This window comes from Myotis daubentonii, chromosome 19 (assembly GCF_963259705.1).
Source record: "Myotis daubentonii chromosome 19, mMyoDau2.1, whole genome shotgun sequence".
Classification (NCBI taxonomy): domain Eukaryota; kingdom Metazoa; phylum Chordata; class Mammalia; order Chiroptera; family Vespertilionidae; genus Myotis; species Myotis daubentonii.
Window position 1 is genome coordinate 23,879,679 of NC_081858.1, and position 22,264 is coordinate 23,901,942.

At 52.9% G+C, this 22,264-nt stretch overlaps 1 protein-coding gene across 3 annotated transcripts; it reads right to left on the reverse strand.

Moving 5' to 3' along the window:
• On the reverse strand, positions 1 to 22,250 carry HPS4 (HPS4 biogenesis of lysosomal organelles complex 3 subunit 2). 3 transcript variants are annotated; one of them, XM_059676978.1, is made up of 15 exons: positions 22,135 to 22,250; positions 19,954 to 20,464; positions 18,188 to 18,278; positions 16,352 to 16,495; positions 13,454 to 13,561; positions 12,957 to 13,073; positions 11,737 to 11,831; positions 10,028 to 10,100; positions 8,797 to 8,833; positions 7,930 to 8,026; positions 6,457 to 7,348; positions 2,777 to 2,909; positions 2,199 to 2,307; positions 1,539 to 1,552; positions 1 to 1,232 (listed from the first exon to the last, which is right to left on the reverse strand). In XM_059676978.1, the coding sequence occupies exons 2-15, from the start codon at positions 19,986 to 19,988 to the stop codon at positions 1,084 to 1,086; spliced, it is 2,094 nt and encodes a 697-aa protein (XP_059532961.1). In that variant the 5' UTR covers positions 19,989 to 20,464; positions 22,135 to 22,250; the 3' UTR covers positions 1 to 1,083. The 3 variants fall into 3 exon arrangements, with proteins under 3 accessions (XP_059532961.1, XP_059532959.1, XP_059532960.1); XM_059676976.1 differs by lacking the exon at positions 1,539 to 1,552 and having other exon boundaries at positions 22,135 to 22,248; XM_059676977.1 differs by lacking the exon at positions 1,539 to 1,552 and having other exon boundaries at positions 19,954 to 20,217; positions 22,135 to 22,233.
• Between the last annotated feature and the right edge of the window lie 14 nt (positions 22,251 to 22,264).

Genomic DNA, 22,264 nt, shown 5'->3' on the forward strand with positions numbered 1-22,264 from the left:
GCAATTTTGGCTGTTTTATTTTAGCCTTTGGAACTTGTTTCAAGAAAAAGACACCATGACATACACATGAGATGCAATTAATGACATCGCAGTTTTCAAATGGAATCTTCCAGTAAACACTGAGGAGACTTTGGTAAATAGCTTCATCCTATGGTCTGTACCGCATTTCATAACATGTCTGACTATGATGTAAGACATGAAACACAAATGAATGTGGTTCCCTCACACACAGCCACACTGAGAAGCACAGGTCTGCTTTTGCCCCAGAACATTTTGGAAACTACCATTTGGGGACACTCACTCAAGAGAAAGCAGTGCAAAGCCCAGATCTGAGGCACACTGATTGGTTGCCTCCCGTGTGCAGCCTGCCGGGATCGAGCCTACAACCTGGAGTTTCGAACTCAAGACCCTTCAGTCCACAGGCTGACGCTTTATCTGCTGAGCCAAACTGGCCAGGGCTGGGCTCTTAGTTTTGAGTCTAGTTCTAAGATACTTCAGACAAGGTGGCTACCCCCCCACCCCCGACTGTCCCAGCCCTCCCTCCCAGGAGGACCCCTCAGAAGACAATCTCACTGGGAAGTGGTGTGCCAGGCAGCTTGCTAACAAACCTGCCATCTCTCCGTGCGCTCACACCGCACATCGCCCCCTGCAGGCAGGGCTGGAAAACACTCGGGACAACTACGTTCTAGAAAGAATGCCACCTGAATTCTGTGGCCCATGTTAAGGCTGGGACGGACCAGCGGCAGATGTCAGGCGCCTCAGCCCAGTGACAGATCTGACCGGCCCCGAACCTCTTTGGTACAAGGAGCCGAAGCGCCTGTTCTGGCCCAGCACTGCCGGTGAACCAAGGTCTTTATCACGCGCTCCGGGTCTGCGGACCTGAAGAACTACCCCGTCCCCCCAATCTGTAAAGGAGCATCCAGCACTCCGCCGTCATAACCTCCTAGAGAGGAGCATTCCCGGGAAAATGCAGGGGGTATTTTCTGTTTAAAAGGCAGAGCCTCCTCGGTGGGCACTGCATTTGATCGTCTTCCCGGGGAGGCCTTCCCCGAGGCCCCGTTCACAGTAGGTTCACCCCGTGCTTCAGCAGCTTCTGCTTGGCTTTGCCCGGGAGGCTGAAGGCGGAGTCCTGGGGGCTGGGGAAGCCGGAGCTCCGCGGGGCCGCCGCCAGCTGCTGGAAATAGGTTTCCTGGACGGGGTTGCAGCAGGCGTACACGGCCGTGGAGGCATTCCTAGGAGAGGAAGAGAGACGATAAGCCCGACGCTGCTGCAGCGGGTCTCAGACGACGCAGACGGTCTGTGCCTGCCATAGAGGCCCCCCAAACTGGAAACGTGTGGAGAGAACATGTACTTTAGAGTCAGAGCCTGGCCCTGCCACTTTAAAAGAGTGTGCCCTGGGGCAAGTCACTGCTATTGCTTGTGCCCCAATGCCCCCATCTGTAAAATGAGGGGAAAATGCACGTTTCCAGATCGTCCCAAGGACTAAATGGGACTTTTTCACACGGCAGGCACTCCCCTCCTCGGACCTTCCCACTTGCCTTGTGCTCTGCTACTGGATTCACAGAGAAGCATGTGGGGAGAAAGGAGAATTCACTTGGTTACATACTCAAACCACAATCATGATGAACAGATGTCTGTCTGCTGGCATGGAGGTGTATAGGGCATGCGATGGGATGGAAAAGGAACTAGTGAACAGTACATGAGTATGATCCTGTTTTCTAGAAGAAAGACTTAAAATAATCAACATAGAAATACTAATCTATATTTCATATTAAAAACAACAAAGCTTGGAGTAATATACACCAAACTAACAACTAAGGGCATCGCTGGGGTGCTGCTGGGTGAGGGGAAATGTTTGCTTCCTAGGCCTGGGAGGAGGCTGAGGACTATAATGGGCACGATGATGTCACAGGTCAGAAGACCATCCCTCGCTTCAGCACCGTTTGTGACAAGGAGATGGAGACCCTTCTCCCCAGAGCTGTCCTCACCGTTGTCCCCCAATGTCTAAAGCAGGTCTGAGCCCCAGGATGGGACCCCCAAAATACATGACACAGGAAACCATGCGAGTAGGTTATAGCAGCTGCCAGGGCGAATAACAGAAGACCCGAACGGCAGTAACTGGAATGTTCCTCATGAATAAGGCTCCCCCCGGGCCCTCGGGAAGGCGATTCCTGTGCAGGACTGAGGGCAAGGCTCACCTCAGGGTCATCTCGTACAGGGAGGGCAGCTGGGCAAAGTCGGAGTGCATCAGGCGGACGGCCTGCAGGAAGCGGCGGTCCTGGGGCGTGGCCGCCTGAGGCAGGTTCGCTTCCAGAAGAGGACACAGAGCTGTGAGTGGCGGACTCCTTCCCAGATCTCCCCAACCTGGGGCTGTCGCCTCGGACACGCGTGCAGGTGCCAAGGGGGAGGGAACAGGCCTGCAGGGAGCTGGGCCCTGACAGCTGCCACCAAGCAGCGGCGCAGGCACTGCCCCCGATGGTAAGCGACACCGGTTTGTGGGCATCACAATTTTAGGCAGAAACTTATCACAGATATTTGAACATGTGTGTGCTTCCCTCAAACACGGGAGAAATAGCCAAAAAAGGACAAACGAGCAAGGAGCAAATTCTAAATGCCGTGGGAGCGGGGCTGCAAGTGAGGAAACAGCAGCCTAGTTGCACATCCGATAGATGCCGACAGAGCGGCGGCAGCCTCCATTCACTGGCCCCAGGTCTAACCTCCACCCCCTCCAGGAGGTGCCCCGGCCACACCGCTGCGCACAGGGCCGGCCCCTTACCTGTCAGCACGTTCTGGACGCGGTCGTAATGCGTGAAGTTGTAGGTTCTGCTGGAGGAGGTGGCCTCGTCCCTGGGCAGCGTCTCCTTCAGGTGGACCTCCAGCCCGTTCAGGGACGCCAGGCTGCTGTGGAACTGCGGAGGAGCCCACGGGCCCGGCTGCAGTGAACCCGCAGGCCCGCGCCCAGCAGACGGTCACCCAAACAACACCGCGTGGCTACTGACTTAGAAAGGACTCTGACCCGCGTTTTTACCCATTTTTAGAGAAGTGCTAACTTCTGCCCTGATATTTTAATGCTGTTGTAAAATTATAGAAAAATAAACAAAGGAGAGCAGAAAAATACATTTTAAAAGGAAGGAAAAAGCAGAGAAAAATAGCCCATAGTCTCACCATCCCGAAATAGCCACTGCTGGCCCTCACACCTCTCCTTCCAGCGACGACTTTCCCACGGAGGCTACACGTTTGCCCAGCACCAGCACCAGCACCGCCGACCGGCCCCACCCTCCCGGCTCTCAGCCAGGCCTGGGCTCCCCGGCCTCCACTGTCTGCAAGGAGCCCCCTCTGGCCATCTAGAACAGGATAGCCATGCGCCGCGCTGCAAGGACCGGGACTTGTCGGTCAAATGGTTTTCTGTGCGCTGTTCAGAGGCACCCGGCTGAGGAGACTGGCCCAGCACTTGTATTAAAAAACCCTCCCTGCCCGGCTGGTGTGGCTCAGTGGTTGAGCATTGACCTATGAACCAGAGGTAACGGTTCGATTCCCAGTCAGGGCACATGCCTGGGTTGCAGGCTCAATCCCCAGTGTGGGGTGTGCAGGAGGCAGCCCATCAATGATTCTCATCATTGGTGTTTGTATCTCTCTCAATCTCTGAAATCAATAAAAATACATTTACAAAAATCCTTTGTAAACGCTAAGGCGCCACCCTGAGAGAAGGCATTTTTATAGAGGCAAGAAAATGGAAATGATCAGATGACGTGCGCCTTATTTACTAGTAACCAAGTGCTTGCATATGTGCCGGGGCCTACAAACCATGGCCTGCGCCAAACCCGGCCCATTCTGTTTTTGTATAGCCCGAGAGCTAAGAATAGTTTTTATATTTTTACATGGTTAGGGGGAAAAATCAAAATAATATCGTGACACATGAAAATTATTGAGGTTCCCACTTCCGGGTCTATAAATAAAGTTTTCCTGGGACACAGCCGCACCAGCTACATACTGTCTAAGGTTGAGAACCGTCACAGCAGAGTTCAGTGGTTGTGCAAAGCGGGAAATAGCAGCTGTGTGTTCCTTGGCATTAGAGTCTGCCAGCCCCTGGTACATGCTACACATACAGTCCTCACCGCAGCCCTGGAGACACGGAGCTGGGCCTGACTCCTGGCTCCTCCCGCTTCTAGTCCACAGCAAAGCGCGGGGCTCAAGTGTGAGAGCGCCACAAGGTGCAGAACCAGCGATGCCGACACATTCCCTCAGAAGCCCAGGTTCCCGGGGAGGGTGCACGTCCATATTTCACTCTGGCACCAAGCCCAAGCTCACCCCCTGCACGCAGACAGCTCGGTGTGCCCTGCAGTCAGGAAGAACTGGTGTGATCCCTGCCTGTGAAGGTCAGTGAGAGGCCTTCGGATTTTGAGCAGGAACTACCAGTAGCTCTATGCTGCCCCCTGGTGGGAGTTCAGTCTGCTTCCTCTGAAATAATCCGATCTCTCCTGGCTGCTCCCCGCTCATCCCCGTCCACCCACCTCCCAGCCTCCCACCCTGGGCCGACATAAAGAGCTGGCAGGTGATCCGCTGAAAGACAAGATGGCAAAATGACACCAGGCTGCCCTGCTCGTGAGTGACAGCACCGGGGAGGGGGCGCTCACTGTCACAGCGGAGCTGCAGCTTACCCTCCTGCAGGGCCTTGCTTTCCAGACAGCAGCGGGCGGAAAGCAGGTCTGGGGCAAAAGGCAATAGAGGCCTCTCCCAAAATGGTGAGGCAGGCAGCCTTCGGGGCTGGTCCTTCACCCCAGTCTCCGACCAGCAAGCTCTTCAGTCACCACACCCTACTCTTCAGAAGAGAGGCGTCGTGTTCAGTAAGCTGCTCTCTCTTCCCGGGGCCTTCCCTACACCGCACCTGACTTTACATGCAAGCCCGTGGCGGCAGCTGTCCGAACACATGGGTGGGCTGTGGCCACCAAGGGCGTGTCCACATAGCCAGGGCCACGGAGGGCGGGCACCTCCCCTTTTCCTCACCTTCCCACCGACCACTCCACGGTCAGGTCAGTAGGGGACAGAGTGGATGGGGTGGGGAGGAGAAACGAGCAAGAATTCTGGGCCCGCTACTTGCATTAGGTCTTTATCTCAACGAGACCAGTTTTCTTGCTGGTAAAATGGGAATTACAATGCCTGCCCCAGAACCCTCCCACAGGCTGGCTAAAGGATAGATGTCAAGTGGTTAGCACACACTGAGTCTACAGGATACATCTTACTTCCTTCTTCAAGTGCAGCCTGAAGTAGTTTTTCCTTTTCTTTTTGGGGGAAGGTAAAAGAGCTATCATATCTACTTTATTGCATCCAAACACTGGACCTTCAAAATAATTTGTCTACAGCTGGAGACTAAGGACAGACCCTGAAAACCAAGCCTCGCAGGAAGAGGAGATGTATAGCCCGTGGTCCCTGTGCTGTCGGAGGAGGCGGCGGCGCTGAGAGCTGCGGTGAAGGCGGGTATGGAAGCAGAGGAGCCACATGGTGACCGTGTCTGAGGGACGGGGAGCGACAGGCAGGTCTGCGGAGGAGCAGTCTCGCCGGGGGCTCTGCGCACGGAAGCTGCCATCCTCTGCCTCTGCCCTGCAAGGTGACTGGCTCCTTTATGGAGGGTCACACCCTGCGTGCTGAGGAGACCGGCTGAGAATAATACAGATTGAAGAACAAACACAAGGCAAGCCCCAGGACACCATTCACCCTGCAGCAATTTCAACCTCCTGTCCCTACTGCTACCACCGCCCTGCCAACGACAGTAAGGCTGTTACTATAGCAACTGCATCTCCAGGGTAGGCCCCAGAGAAGGTACTGCTGGAAGTGGGGCAGGGGCTGGGACGGGTTAAGAGGAGCTTCTGGAGCCAGTTAGGCTTTGGGACGTCCCAGGCCCTCTAGGAAGGAGCCTCCAGCTCACTGGGGTACAGTGGGGGGGGGGGGTGCTAAGCAGGGAAGGGGAGCTTCTGAAGGAGTCCCAACACCGGCTGTGACATGCAGGGACAGGCTCCAGACGACTCAGATCCTAGAGCTGCCCAGGTTCAGAAGTGAGGCCAACAGTGGTGGCGATGGCACAGCAACACCGTGTGCGCATGCCACACTGTCTAAAACAGCAGGGCCTGTCACCATGTCGCACTGCTGATGAGGAGCCAGAGGCTCGGGGGGCAAAGGCCTGTGTGCCTGGTCCCACAGCCAGAATCAAGACTCCAACTTGGTCTTCCACGTCCAAGACACTGGAAGACGCAGGAACATGCAAAACAAGCTGTGCCCTGGGCTTGCTCTCACTCACCCCCACAAGCCCCGGGAGGCGGGTATGCCCATGCCCATGCCCACCGAATCAGCAAGGCCTTTCACCGGGGCACGCAGCACGGAGCCCTGTCCCCTCCTGCTCGGCGTCGGGGAGCACCCTCCCTGCCCGCGTTCCCAGGGGCTGGGGCAGGGCGGAGCACTCACCACCTCCTCGATGGCGGCGCCGTCTCCCAGCAGTGGCTCCTCGGCCAGCAGGGACAGCACCAGCCCTTTGACACTGTGAGTGTAGAGGTTCATGCGCACGAGTTCTCCCTGGCATGCTGGGGTCGCCCCGGGGTCAGTGCTGTCTGTGGAGGGGCTGTCGTCTGGAAGGTCTGCACAGCCCGAGTGGCATTCCAGGCCGGGGCCTGAGCGGCTCTCCTGAACCCCATCCACACACGGCTCCGTGCCTTCTCCCCCCTCCGGAAGCTTAGTTCCTCTCTGCCTTGAATCTGGGCGAGGCGATGACAATGGCCTGCTTGTACTTCTGGGGAGTGGGGCGGGGCTGCTGTCCCCTGAGAGGTCTTCGTGCGGCTCGAGGGCTCCATTCTGGGTGAGCGTGTCAGGAGCGGAGGGGGAGGGGAGGCCCGCGATGGCGGTGTCCCCAGGCAGGGCCTCCTTGGGGTCCGGGTGGCCGGAGTTGCTGACAGATCCCTTGGGACAAGGACCACCGCCATCTGGGACACACCCGTTGGAGAAGGCAGGAGAACCTGAGGCTGTTCCCGTTTCCCGAGCTTCTGGAATGTGGATTTCAGACAAGTCCAGCTCCTCGTTCCCCCTGGGCCGACCGGGTTCCCTCCCCGTCACTGGGGAGCGGCGGAGGCCAGTGGCCTGCGGGTCTGCAGGCTGGGAGCTCTCCGGGCCACGGTCGGAGGGGTGTCCACTCTCCCCACTGCCGTTTGGCCACGCGGCGTCAGCGGGCCTGGGCTCAGGGGTGGCTGCCCACGGCCAGGCCACGGCCTCCTCGTGCCCGTCTTCTTTCAGGGCAGAGGGGCTGCAACCCTTCGGAGGATGCGGAGCAGAGCACCCCTGGAGTCCGGCTGGAGATGCAGGAGGGCTGGCGAACAGGGAAGATGTGAGGACACAGTGACAGCACAGGGCACGTGCCCTTCCCCGGGAGACTAAAGCACCGCATCGGTGCCTGGGGCCTCAGAGCCTAAGAGGCCAAACCATTGGCGTAAAAATGAGGCGATGCCTGGCCCTCAGGCTTCACCAGTGATGCCAGGATCATCGACTGGAAACGGCAGGCCCCCCTGAGTCAGCCGCATTTGGGGTCTACTCTAAGTCACCCCACACCGGGCATTACACTAACACTGTTTCAGCTTTCACCAGGAGCCCAGAAAGTAGGTTTTACTGGGTCCATTTTATAAAAACTAAGGCTCAGGTAGTGAATGCACTTGCCCAAGGTCATGTAGCAGATAAGTAACAGATCAGGGTCCTGAAACCCACACTCCTGTCACCATACCGGCTGCCTCTTCTCTCTCTGCTGAAGTCCCCGGAGCCCCTTCCAGGGCAGAGCACGGAGAAGATGGAGTGAAGGACGGATGGGACGTCCTAGGACCTAGGGGCTTGCGCGCATAAACCCATGAGAGGGAGCCCCTAAAGCGTGGTTTAAGGGGAAACCCGGTGCTCCCCTACCTGGTCACAGGCTCCCGTGGGAACTCATGGAGACTGGCAGCTTCCTCTTCCGTCACGAAAACAGGCATGATGTGGACATTCGGGGGCAGGACGGCTCCTGGAATCACAAAGCAACATGGAAGGCCCGCCTGGACCAGAGAAGAGAGGGGGAGTAACTGTCCTTGGGGTGACACAGGTACCCCAGCATGCCGGGCCAGAGAGCAGAGCTGTGACACACTCCTCAGCCCAGACAGAAGCACGTAACTGCAGCCACGATTTCTGTGGTCAGCAAGGAAGAGCCCACGGGGAACCCTTTGCTCCCAGCTGTGGAGGTGACACCGGTGGAAGAAAATTTAGTGGCACTGAAGATATAAACTGGGGGAAGAGCAGTTCCAGCTGACAATAGGAGTGTGCCCCAACTTATGCTTCAAAATAACACCAACAACCCTCCTGGGCACGTGTCCAGTCCTGCACAGGTCCTCCGAGCACTGGCCATGCGTCTGGCCCTCTCCCAGTCAGGGTCCCCCGGAACCTGTCTGAGCCGTCTCGCTATAGTGAGTTAAGGAGGAATTGGAAAGGGGGATCTAAAGGGTGCGCCTACACAATGCAGTATACAGAAAACCTGTTATAGAACTGTAACTTACTAACCAATGGTTAACGTTACTAACCGATGTCACCCAGTAAGTTTCATTTTTAAAGAAGATGCGCCTAAAATCATGAGCCTTATTTGCAGTTAGGATTCCCATGGCTAACGCTGTACTCGAAGCTCTGTTCCATCCATTTCCCTAATCTTCCGAGCAGATGAAATAGCATCTGGGACACGTTCACAGGACTGTACAGGGACAGGCAGGATAAAGGACCGCATCCTCAGTGCGCCTCATGACTTACCACACTCCCGCAGGGCATCCCCTCCTGTAGGTATTCTCTGCAAATAAACACACACACCAGTTGGCGCTGGGTACCACTCTCCTCCTCGCTAACCATCGGGACTGCACTAGGCCATCTGCTCATAAAGTAAGTTTGTCCCAGATGCTTGTCCCCAGCACGTGCCAGCTGCGAAGCAGATGGAAGGGAGGCTGTCCTCGCTGCCTGCTCACCACCATGGGGGGCAGGTGAAACCCGCCTCCACCCACTCACATCAGGCTCCCCTCTGGGGGTGAAAGTGGGGCTTCGTGTTTTCTTCTGTACGTTCAGAGAACCCTTCTAGAATCCGGCCTCCTTTGCCATAGCCCTGGCCCAGTGCCCACACACATTCCAGGATGACAAAAACGTGAAGGTCCTGCGACCCTCGTGATAAACAGTTCACCAGATAGACTGTTCTAACGACACCTCCACCAGCAGAGGGGAAGGAGCGGACGGAAGCCCTGCCATCGTTCTAAATGGCTACTGATTTAATAAGAGCAAAGAGCTAGGCCTGCGATACATTAAACCTGTGACCTCCTGTTAGGACGAATCAAGTAAAATGAAAAGTGATCACCAATGTACAGTGCAACTGTGAGCAATTTGATTCTCAATGAGCATCCATGTGTGTTTTTTCTCATTATAAAAGCAATTAAGTCAATATGCAATGGAAGTATTTTAAGAGTATCTGATTTCCCAAGTCATCCTTTAGCATCTATGAAAATCCAACATCTTGCCTGGCCGGTGTGGCTCAGTGGTTGAGCGTCAGCCGATGAACCAGGAGGTCACGGTTCAATTCCCAGTCAGGGCACATGCCTGGTTGTGAGCTCGATCCTCAGTGGGGGCATGCAGGAGGCAGCCGATCAGTGGTTCTCTCTCATCATTGATGTTTCTATCTCTCCCTCTCTGAACTCAGTAAAAATGTATTTAAAAAAATTCAACTCTTTGACATAAAGTCCAGCGTTGAGGGAAGTCAAGTTCTCATAGTTGCACTTGGATTGAAGAAAAACCAACTCTCCAAGCCCACCACGCGGAAAGCAAGCTTTTCTGCCAGCCTTGCTGGGGAAGTCACTCGTGAGGAAATGACGCTGACAGGCCTGGGGTCCTGACAAGATGAAGGGAGGTGACCGCCCCCACAGCACCCCTCCATCCCGGGCGGACCAGTCTCCCAGGGTTGCCTGGTGCGGAAGCTTCCAGCCAGATGGTGGCTGAGCCCTACCTGGTCCCGAGGTGCAGCTCGATGAAGCAGGACCTTGGCCGTGAGGGAGGGTGGGAGCTGGGTGCTCACAATCCTAGGAGGTCAGACACAGGAACAAAGACAGTGTGAGAAGAAATACACTGCAGGACTCTGGACTGAAAAGATCCCTCACCCCCCAAGTTGGCCCAGATCCTGGGGACACAGCTGGTGAAAGTGTCAACTGGTAAAGCCCTCATGGAGGGCACTCTGGCGATTTCCATTAAAATTTCAAATGTCCCAACCCTGTGACTGCCTTGTACCAAGAAATATGCAGAAGAATGTTCATTACAGAGAAAAAAAGGTAAAATCGTTTTAAGAAAAAAGGGGTAAACAATTTAAATTTCCGTCAAAAAGAGAACAGTTAATCACTTAACTGTTCATGAATTGTTAAATTAATATTAAAAATAACCAATAAATGTGCAGCTACTATGGTAGACCAATATGGACGGAGAAAATCTCACGGCTGAGAGAGAGAAGCTAGGACTGGGAACACAGCCTCGAAGACCCGAGTCCCCAGGGGCTGGAGAGTTACTCCAGCCACACATCCCTCGGCCGTCAGAAAGCTCTGGGCACAGCGCCCCAGCCCTGCCTGCCCTGGGCTGTAAGGGCGAACCCTCCACGAGGAGAGAGGCCCTGGAAGATGCGTGGAGGGCCTCTTAGGCACTCAGGCTCATGAAGAGGCCCTCCAAGTGCATGAAGAGTATAGAGATCTCAGAGCCCAGCAAGAGACGGTCAGCCAAGAGGCTGCAGGAGTCGGAGGAGAAGCAGCACTACCACTGCTTTGCAGAGCAGAGCTGCAGCCGCAGGAGGATGCCGCAGGCCCCACACCTCTCACTAACATGCCGCTGCTGGTGACCTTGGGGGCTTTGCACTCCCATCACCTAGACCAGCGGTTCTCAACCTGTGGGTCGCGACCCCTTTGGGGGTCGAATGACCCTTTCCCAGGGGTCGCCTAAGACCATCGGAAAACACATATATAATTACATATTGTTTTTGTGATTAATCACTATGCTTTAATTATGTTCAATTTTTAACAATGAAATTGGGGGTCACCACAACATGAGGAACTGTATTAAAGGGTAGCGGCATTAGGAAGGTTGAGAACCACTGACCTAGACTGACAACTAGAAACGCATGCCCCGTCCTGAGAATTATATGATCTCTTTAAACTGCCTTTGCTCATGGATGCATGAACAGTCTGACAGCTGTCAGAGGGGAGGGGGGACTGGATGAAAGAAGATGATGGGATTAGCCAAAAAACATATCACACAGACACGGACAACAGTGTAGTGATAGCCTGAGGGGGAGGGGGTGGGGTAGGTGAAATGGGCAAAGGGGGGGACAGAAAGGGACTTTGCGTGGGGCGATGGGCGCACGATGCAGCGTGCGGATGATGTTTGAGTTGTGCACTTGAAACCTGTCTGGTTTTGTGAACTGATGTCACCCCAATAAACTCAATAAATAAACAAATGCCTGGCTTTTCCATTCCTGACTGTTTTCTGGACACAACAGTTTCCAACGTCCCACCTTTGCTCAAAGTCAGGTACGTAGCCTCAATCAAATCTGAACCACCTGCTATTTGCCAAACCAGCCCACTAGGAAATGGCCAAGACGGAGCGCTCGCCTAGGCCTGGGACGGCATGATCTGGCTGCAGGGGACGGGGAGGGGGAGAGGCTCTGGCGGTACTCACAGGCCTTTGTAGAGGATGCAGCCGGCTAGCACGTGAGGGCAGCGCTGGCAGGTCTGCAGGATGAGGGCCGCCTTCAGCAAGAGCAGGGGCTCCACCTGTGCAGGCAAGAAGCATGCCCACAGGTTAGCAAGCTTCCAGTCCGGGAAGGAAAGGGAAGGGGACTGTAGATTGTGGGCAGGCCCTAACCCAAAGCCTGGAAAAAGGAGACCATGTCACCTGGTGAAGTCCGAGTCTTCTCTATACCCAGAACTCCCCACACCTCTAAATGCCAAGTTCTTGGAGGGCACAGTGAATAGGGCATGTGGCGGTTCACAGGGGACACACAGACTGGCCAGAAGACCCTGACTATCCGTGCTGAGACCAGCAGGCAGCAGGCAGGAGGCCGGCAGGTCTCAAATGCAAGTCATGGTGCCAGGTGATGCCCACCCCGCTGCACCCCCAGCCTCCTTCTGAAGCATGTGCCCCCCGGGACCAGCTGACTGGACGCCTGAGGGGGCCCAGGCCTCTCTTCCATGACGTGAAGTGAAAACATCATGGCTTTCACTCGGGAGACGCCTCAGTTCCACCTTCCTTGTAAGAAGTCAGTTGCTGAAAGTCCCTAAAAACACTGCACAGTGAGGATGTGATGTTCACCAAGATCAAGGCCACAGAGTTACAGACGACGCAGGCGGCCAGGCCAGCCACATGAGCAGCCTACGTGTCACTGAATGCCAGTGGCGGACGGAGTGGCTCAGAGGCGAAACACTTCTCAGCCGCTCCCCCCCAGATATGGCGACCTTGTCTGTACAGTGTTAGCTCTGGGCCTTCTAATGGTGAGAATAATTATATCATCTATTATTAACAAGGGAGAAGGGGCCTTCAGATGACTTAGTTCAACATTTCTGGGACATGAGCAAAATAATAGTACTACCGTTACTAAGTAAGTATTTACTTTGTGTCATTTAGGTATTGTCTTGTTTCATCATCAAAACAGTGCTGGGAGGCAGGTATTATGACCCCATTTTATGGATAAGAGAAGTGAGGTTCTGAGAGGCACCTTGACTTGTCCAGGCTCACATAGCTGGTGAGCAGCAGCATGGAATTTAGTGCAGGTGTTAACCACCGCGATTGAGAAATGACACATCCGTCACCTCTCTCCATATACAGTTCATTTCAAGGGGGAGAGACAAAGGTGTCAAGCTCGATCCCATACGTGAAAGGAGAAGGGGGAGGCGAATTACTTTAGTCCGGTCCAAGTTCCAGAGGGAAGTGAAGATCTTATGCAGATCACTGGTGTTTTTCAGAATTTGTTCAATGAAGGTGTCCCACTCGGCGCTCAGTTCCTCCTGAGAACAATTCTGAAACAGAAACAGCCTGAGCGCAGGAGCGGAGATTCTGAGAGACACCTCTTCGGTAAGGATCCCAACTACCACAACCTGACTCCTCACACGGACACCGGCAGAGGGAGGGGTACTTCCTACCCTGAACCTCCTCACCACACTCAGGGCCCTGCCCTTCCCACCTACCCCAGGGGGAGGAGATGGAGGTAAACCCTTGGAATGACTGTGATCTATGCCACTGGGGAACAGAGGCATCTGAGAGGGGCTCCAGGAGTCCCCGACCTGGGGGCTGGACACAGTGTGTCCGTGTGGAGTGGAACAGAACCTAGTGTGCTAGTAAGTGCTGTGTTCCGGCAATTCTGGTTTTGCACAAGAGATGCCACATCCAGGCTCAATACCTTGTAAGCCAGAGAAACAGGTCCATTGTAGAAGTTAAAAAACCCAATGAGCTGGTGCAGAAACTGCTGGCAGCTGATATCCGGGAGCTCCACAGCACAGCCCAGCACCTGTGACGAGGGAAACGGACACAGGCATTTTCCTGGATGGAGTCCAAGCCCCGAATCCCTGCATCCAGGGCTCGCTCACCACAGCCAGACCCCATAGCCCATTGAAACTGATCTATGCCCAGCCCACACCCTCCACTCCATCCAAGCTGGTCTCCGCAGAGAACAAGGTCTAGTACACGTTGCCCAACTTGAAATGCCCTCCTTCCTGTTCATTGGCCCAGCGCCCTCCCATCCCTTCAGTGCCCCTCACAGATGCTAGCACCTCCATGCAGCTTTCCCTGACCACCCAGCCAACGCTGACCTCTTTTCGGACCCGGCGCAGTGGTAGGCCTGTTATTTGGACACTGAATGTCTAATATGGGTTCACTGCAAACGCTGGGCTGAAACTGTTTCCCGAAGAGCCCCGGCACCTCCGAGCTGGACCAAGGGCTCTGAGAACAGAAACTGACTAAATGCCCACGCACCTCAGAGCTCCCAGATGCGGGGTGCAGCGTCGTTCCCCGAAGATAAGCACTGGCTCTGCTAGACAGCATCTCGCCATATGTTCCAAGAGCCTGAAAGATGCTCATGTCCTTTGACTCAGCAATTCTACCTCTAGGAACCTTTCCTCAGGGAATCACCAGACACGTGAACAAAGGAGCAAACCAACCCTGCAGGCGGGAAATGTACAAACTCCCTCTAGATGTACGCTCTGCCAGGCAAGGACCTTTTTTTCCTCCTGATTAACCCAGGAGTTACACCCTCACTGATGTGACCCGACCGCACGGGTGAAGAGCCTGCTGCTTCCCCAGCTGAGCTGTAGGTCGGATGCGATTCCGATCACAACCCCACCAGCTTTGCTTTAGAAAATGACAAACTGATTCTACTACAGGAACACAAAGGACTTGAAATGTGCAAAGCTAACTTGCAAAAGAAAAAGGCAGGGTGACTTACCCTACCTGATTTTAAGAGAGTGTGCTGCCTCTCTAAGATCTTCAGAGAGACCAATGGAAGGACAGGCAGCCCAGAGACACAGCCTCGCTTAAGTGGCCCCTGACCTTTGACAGAGGAGCCGAACAGGGAAGGGTCCAATAGGAAAGGGCAGTTGTGCGGCAATGGTGCTGGAACCACTGAGATCTGTATGGAACCAAAGGGCCCTTGACCTCTACTTCACATCCAAACACAAGCATTAATCCAAGACGGATTACTGACTCAAATTTAAAAGCGAACACTAGAAACTTCCCCCCAAATTGAGAACATCTTCTCCACTGAGGTAGGCAATGGTTTTAGACAGGATACAGAAAGCAATAACCGTAAGATTGATAAATTTGACTTCACTGAAATGAAAACCATCTGCTCATCAGAAGACATCATTAGGAAAATCAATAGGAGGACTGCAAAGTGGGAGAAAATATCTTTAAAATATGTATCAGACAAAAGAACTTGTATCCAGGATATATATAAAAAACCCCTACAACTCAATTAAAAAAAAAAACAACCAATGTACAAAATGGACAAAAGCTTTGGGTAGACACTTCGCAAAGGAAGATATACAAATGGCCTCAAGCCCATGAAAAAGCCTTAATACCATTAGTCGTTAGGGAAATGCAAATGGAACTACAATGAGCTGCCACGGCACATGCAGCTGAATGGCTAAAATTAAACATCTGCCAACATCGGTGTGGACGAGGATGGAAAATAACCGATGGAGGGAATGTGAAATGGCACAGTCACTTTGGGGAAAGGGCTGGTGGTTTCTTATAAAATGAACACACACCTACCCCAGGACCCAGCGATTCCACACGGAGATATTTACTCACGAGAAATGAAAACTTACGTCCATGAAAAGACTCAGATAGGAATGTTCCGAGGAGCCTTATTCTTACGTGCCCCAAACTGGGCACAGTTCACGTGTCTGGGAAAAGGAGGCTGAGCCCTGGCCAGTGTGGCTCAGTTGGTTGAGCATCGCGCCGTGTACTGAGAGGTCGCCGTTCAATTTCAGGTCAGGGCACATGCCTGGGTTGTGGGCTCAATGTTTCTCTCTCTCTCTCTCCTTCTCCCTTCCCCTTTTTCTAAAATCAAATAAAAAATATTTTTTTTTTAAATAAAGGAGAATGAATAAGCAGACTGTGATGTCTTCAGACAACGGAATGAGGTTCAACATGAAAGGGAAGGCACTGCCCATACACGCAACATGGATGAATCTCACAAACGTAAGCATGACAGAGCCTGCAGAGAGCAATGTTATATGTATTATTTCACTCCTATGATGAACTCTCCAAACATTTCTGACATATCATGGCTGGTTCCTCCTCTCCTTTGAAAGACTGAAACCAACCTATAGAAATTCTTTCTATTCTGTGATGCAAATTGAGTTTTTAATCCCCATCTTTACTTCTTTATACTTCCATACTTCCTGGATAAATGACCCAGAAACTCGAAAACATTGATGCATGTATGGCAGGTTTCAAAGAACCGTTAAGAAGAAGGAAAAAAAGAACAGCCATTTCTTTACATACAGCAGTACCGTATACGCTCAAGTGCCCTTTCCCCACGCCTACACTTATCTCAAAGTATTTCTGAGCAGAAGGGGTGTTCAAATGTAAGGAAGGATATTCATCTTTGTTGGTATTATTTCCAGCATTTCATTATGAATTTTTTCTGACATACCAAACAGTTGAAAGAGTTTTATAGTAAATATTCATACAGTTGACCCTCGAACAGCACAGGCTTTCCAAACCTTCCGTCACGATACTTATCACCCAGACCATGACTCGTGGTAGAGGCACTGGTTCTGCCCGTGAAACTCACCCAAAGGTAATCTCCATCGACCTTGATGGCGAACTTCAGTTTCCGCAGCCGAATGAGAGTGGGAGGAGTGCCCGAGATGTCAGAGATACAGCGGACCACCCCGGCAATCTGGCCACAGAGCAGCTCCCGTTGGTCAAGCAGGGTCTATGGGAAAGCAGCAAATGCCAGACAGGAAGTTGAAATTGCTGGGCTCTTGTGTCATTCCTTAGAGCAGACATGGTCTGCGGGCCAGAGCCAGTCAGCGGCCTATTTTTATGTGGCCTGTGAACTAAGAATTTCTTTAAGGGTTGTCAGAACAGCAACAAAGAATATGTGATGAGGACCATCTGTGGCTTCTTACAAAGCCTAATTTAGCTGTTTTCGGACAAAGTCTGTGGACTCCCGCCTGAACACCCACAGTGAACACATGATTCCACAGAAATGCATTTTTCTCCCTAGGATTATACCCTAGAATTTACCCCCCAGCATGGGTAGAAGCATGAGGACTTTCATCCCTATTCAAATCCCCTGCAGAGGGGCCAGAGCAACCTGGATTAATCCCAATTATCCAAGTCACAGGGTAGTCATGTGAGCGAATTTACAGACCCCCCTAAGGCAGTGGTTCTCAACCTTCCTAATGCCTCGACCCTTTAATACAGTTCCTCATGTTGTGGTGACCCCCAACCATAAAATTATTTTCGTTGCTTCTTCATAACTGTAATGTTGCTACTGTTATGAGTCGTAATGTAAATATCTGATATGCAGGATGTATTTAGGTGATCCCTGTGAAAGGGTCGTTCGACCCCCAAAGGGGTTGCGACCCACAGGTTGAGAACCCCTGCCCTAATGGATCTTAGCATTAACTCAGCTGCTGAGCAGCCAGACATTATGTGATGAACAGAAAATGTACACACCACCTATGAAAAATTCTTGCCTAAAAGAAATGAACTTGAACCTCATCAAGGCTCTAGATCTTACCACCAGTTTAAAGGAAACCCGGTGGATAGAAGATGTTAAATGACACCACCAGGAGGGAGTCATCAGCAAGCCCAGAGCGTGGGACAGGCTCCCATTCTATTGCACAAATGGCCTGGTTTCTCCGTAACAATGCATAGAGGGGGAAAGAGGAGGGGTGGGTGAGGACGGCTACAGTGAAAGGGACTTAACACACAACATAACCCAATGGAACAGCGAACCTTGATTGGGTCCTGATCAGGAAAAAGAGTGAGAAAGGGGGAAGGAAGGAGAGAAGAAGGGAAACTAGGTCTAGGCAACATCTAAGTAATAAGGCAAAATTTGAATATAGGCACTACCTGACGATATTAAGGAATTATTGTTACTAATTATTGTAACTGTTGTTAGGTGTGATTTTAAATAAGAAAAGTCCTTTTCAGTTAGAGAGGTTACTTGATCCTGATAACACAATATCTAGGATTTGCTTCAAAATACTCCAAGAATAAAAGGGCAGAGAGTTTAGGTTGGGTCATATAAAATTGGCCAAGTGTTGATAACTGTTAAAGCTGGTGACAGGCATGTAAGGGTTCATGATATTTTGTATATGTTTGAGTAAAAGTTTTTGGTTTTTTTTAACGAGCCGATCAAAAATTGGGAGCAGTGGGGCAGAGAGAAAATCGTGATGGTAAGAGCCAGATAAGATGGAGGCACTGAGCTGGAAGTTTAAAGACCAGAACAAGAACTACTACAACCAAGTCTAAGAGTAGAAGTGCCAAGTGCTGGATTATCCATAGAAAACTGTCCCAATGTAAACCCTACACTTTTGAAAAGTCACCACGTTGAGGCATAAGTTCTGTTCCGTGGATGGATCCCCACCAAACCATGGCAGGCTGGGTGGCTCACCTGAGAAGGATAGAAGTAACAAATGCCAGCTCTTGTTGGGTCGCCTTCTTCCTTTACCTTGGAACCATCGTAGAGGAAGAAGTAATTCCACCTGGCAAGAGAACAGAGCAGAGCTGTTGCCTTTCATCCGGGATCAGCCGAAGGCACGGCTCCCTGTTTCCCAGCCCGAGAGCTCATTACAGCTCATGACTCGGTATTTGCAAAGCCTCTATGGCCCCGGAGGAAGAAGAACCCAGTGGCGACAAGTAGATAAAACCATTTCTTAAGTGCAGTTGAGTCGAACTAAAAATAGGCCTCTATCCAGCAGTCAGACCATCTGAGAAAGACAGGAAAGACGAGTGCCCACAGTGACGCCTCATACTGGAGACATCGAACTGGGACTATGTGCTCACATGGTTTGGTAAACTGTCTTTCAAGGCCCTGGCAGCCAAGTAAGTCAGAACGTCTCCGAAGCACTCGGCACAACTGCTGCGCACAGCGATCTCCCGAAACAGCCCTTCTAAATGAATCCATAAATTCCTAGAATTCATTTAACAAACATTACTGAGGGCCCAAGTGTGCGCTGGGGCCCGGTGATAGGAGGGAGAAAATAAACCAGGTTTCAATGCAGGGAAAACGGGGGCCTTTTAAAGGTCACAGAGACGCACCGGGCCCCTCTCTGCCTACAAAACCTGACGAGGATGAACTCAAACACGACCCCTCATCAAACTGCGGGTGCCCAGAGGAATGCCTCTTCTCAATTTCCATAACCCTCTGTTCTTCCCTCGTCTTATGGTCTGCTCTGCCATATAATTATAATAGCCTCTTTAGGATCGCAAGGCAAACTCTACAAAGGCTTCCTGAGTTTTACTTGCAAACCTCTGCGAGCACACCGATCAGGTGAGAGCCTAAGGAGGAGGAGCTGTGACGCTCTGTCACCTGTGCTCTTTCCCCCGGCCCCCCTCCCTCTCACCCTCTCTGGCTCCCACCTGGTCTTTCTGATGACCAGCACAAACCCAGTTTCTAGTCCCGCCCGCCTTCCTGACTTCCAGATGTGCTACTGGCTTCAGGGCAGGTCCCGATCAGAAAGCCCCCAAGTGTTTCAGACTCAACTCAGAAACCCCACTGCTGGGCCTGTCTGCCCTGGCCTATGTCCTTGGGGTAAAAGCACCCCTCCCCCCCGCCCCCCGCTTCCAAGTGCACATAAGAGAACCTGGGGGTCATTTTGAACTGCGCCATCTGTTTGACTTCCCCACATATATCATCAGGCACTAACCCTGCTCAGTCTATTTAAACCAGGCCTTTCGCTTTCATCTCCTCCATTCGGGTTTGCTGAGCCAAATTACGAGAGAGGCTTAACCCATTTGGGGATGCCAAGGGACCGGAGCTGCAGGCAGACATTGTGCAATACCCGGCAACAGCCACACTGAAGACTGGCCAAGCCCTTCTCATGGTGTCATTCTGCAGTGCAACCATTTCTTAGCTTTCAAAAGCGAGGGCTCCAACGCCCACATTATTATCAAAGCCCGATGCATGATCGGCCACGATTATCTCCTGTACCATCTACCAGCCGCGCCCGACTCGCTGGAACACTGCACGAAGCTGGCAAAGTCACAGCACACCAGCTTTGGTGAGAAACGGCTCACATGTTTGACTCAGCTGCTCTGAAGAAAATGGCTTTTTTTCCCTTAATAAAATCAAGACAGTCTGGCTGGGGTTCAGTTCACCCAAAATACCCGCCCGGCAGCCTGGCAGGAACTTAAACCACAGCAGGCCTTGCTACTCACCAGGAGGCTGACTTCCTCTCTGTTGAGGTGGCCATTTACTTTTTCAGGTCACGCTCATGCTCTTTATTTGGATTTTCTCCTCCAGTTGTGGCTTCTTCCTCCCCAGCAGTGACCGCTCCTCTGTGTCCCCGATCCGGTGAGTCCAGATGTGGGAGGTCTTAAGTGTTTTCAGTCACAACTGTCACTTGCTTTGTTTTCATTCAACAGGAAGGTGCCACTTCCCTCTTGGCAAGCCCTTCAGTTCCATGGGTGCCTCTGAGAACCCTGGGAGAGAAGATAATGAAGCCAGAGAATTCTCCCAGAAAAGCCAGCTCCGCTAATCTGGTCCCGTGAGCATCAGCTCTCTGCAGAATGACCCCTTCAAAGACCTCGCCAGGAAAGCGCAATAGGAGAGATGCATGCTGACGGACGGCGCGTTCTGGGGTGATTTCTAGCTTGTGTGCTTCAAAGCCATTCTGAAGACACTTTTAAACTTTTTGAAGCTTCCCGTTCAAACATCAGTGCCTTAGCCCTAAAATAAACACAAGGAATAGATTATCTCTGAAACCCACAAAAGGGCATGTGACCGAGCGTGGTTAAGCGAATGGTAGACTTCAAAAGAGCTTTCTAGAAAGTTGAAAACAGTTTCAAAAAAAAAAAGAGAGAGGGTAGCAGGACTTCAAACCCTTCAGTTTCTTGAACAGTGACGTCTCAGGGAAGAGAAAGTTAAATAACTTGGGTGAGGAAGCTCGGGCATCAAGGAGAGTGTACAAATAAGGCAGTTGCTGTAGTAATAATGGGACTCAAATTAAGGAATTGTCACTGTGACCGCTCAAAAGTAACCCGAACATGTAGAAGTCCAGAGCTGGGCAAGTTTCCAAAAGACGAAGTGAGAATTTAACAAGTGGCTTTCAAACTCGGACAACTCGGACTATCAGAGGACTGCAGGGTCTGAACGGGCGGACCCTGGCATCATTTACTCTAATCCTTATCTCTTGCACAGTGGGTCAGCGGGCAGGAAAAATCGCCTCCACTGGCCCTAACCGGGTAGCTCATTTGGTTACAACGTCACCCCGATACACCAAGGTTTTGGATTCAACCTCCAGTCAGGGCATACAAGAGGCAACCAATGAATGCATGAGTGGGCGGAGCAACCGGTCGATGTTTCTCTCTCTTTCCCTTTCTCTCTCTAAAAACCAATCAATCAATAAAAAACTACCTGGACTGTCTTTGCTTATTCCTTCCAGAGATAGGGAGTTCACACTGTTAAATGGATCCTTCCACTAAGCTAACCGGGCCTCCCAGGAGCCTCTACACACTGGGCCGCGTAACACCCTGCAGGAAAATTAAACGAGGCCGAACCCCTCCACAAGACAGCCCTTGGTCCATCAAAACTGTATCTCCAAGATGAATGTCCTCAGGGACATGGTTTCAAATGTTCGCTCGCCACCTGTCATCCTTCTGGGAGCACAGTAGAGTGTTTAAAAGAGAGAAGTCCCAGGAGAGGACCCCCCCCCCCCCATGGCCTGTACAATCTGTCTTTCCTCAGCTCTCAGTATCTTGGGCTGGGCCTGCACAGGTTCCTGCTCATGGCTTCTCTGAAGCGTATCTGGATGCCTGGGGCGAGGCATCTAAGCGCTCGGAACCAAGGACAGCGGCCTGAGACCCCTCGCCCCCCCCCCCCCCTTATCCCTTGTTCCCAGGGGACTGGGCCCTCCACTGCCAAGGCCCCCTCTCCTATCTCTGAAAGGTCCAGAAGAGGCCGGAAGTGGCCCCGGGGTGGGGCAGGGGTTGGAATGTGCCCACAGAAAGCTCAGGCAGGAAGTCCAGAGTCGCCCGCTATGACCCGAGGGTGGTGGTGGTGGTGGTGATGGTGTAGGAAGCGGCCTCGGCAGGTCAGCAGGGCAGGAGAGAAGGGCCAGGGAGCGATCGGTTACCGTCCAGGGCCCGGGGAGTGTCTGGCCTCGGTGCCAGGGGGCTGGGAACTGGCTGGCACGGGCACGGGGGCAACCTGGGCCGGGCCAGCGCGCAGGGAGGCCGCGATGAGGCGCTCCTGGCCGCGGCCCCTCCCCTCGGCGCCCCCGCGCTGCCCACCCGCCAGAAGGGCCAGGCAGCCCGAAGATCGGGGCTCGGGGTTCGGGATCCGGAGTGCGGGCGGCCGCGGGGCGCCAGCGAACCCCCCGACCTCCCCACCCCCCGTACCTATGCGCGCGGCAGAAAGGCCCCAGGATCACGCGCCGCCAGCACCTCCCGCCCCCTACAGGTCCCCGCGGCGCTGGCGCGCGGAGATGACGTAACCCGAGCGCGCCGCGCGCCCGTGACGTCAGAGGCC

Bases quoted from the DNA above. Each gene is read 5' to 3' on its own strand.
- HPS4 (XM_059676976.1), bottom strand. From the start codon at position 19,988: ATGGCCACCTCAACAGAGAGGAAGTCAGCCTCCTG. The intron at 8,027-8,796 runs GTAAGTCATGAG...TTGTGATTCCAG, and splicing joins GGATGCCCTGCGGGAGTGTG to GAGCCGTCCTGCCCCCGAAT. The intron at 7,349-7,929 runs GTAGGGGAGCAC...CCTGTTCGCCAG, and splicing joins CCACGGGAGCCTGTGACCAG to CCCTCCTGCATCTCCAGCCG.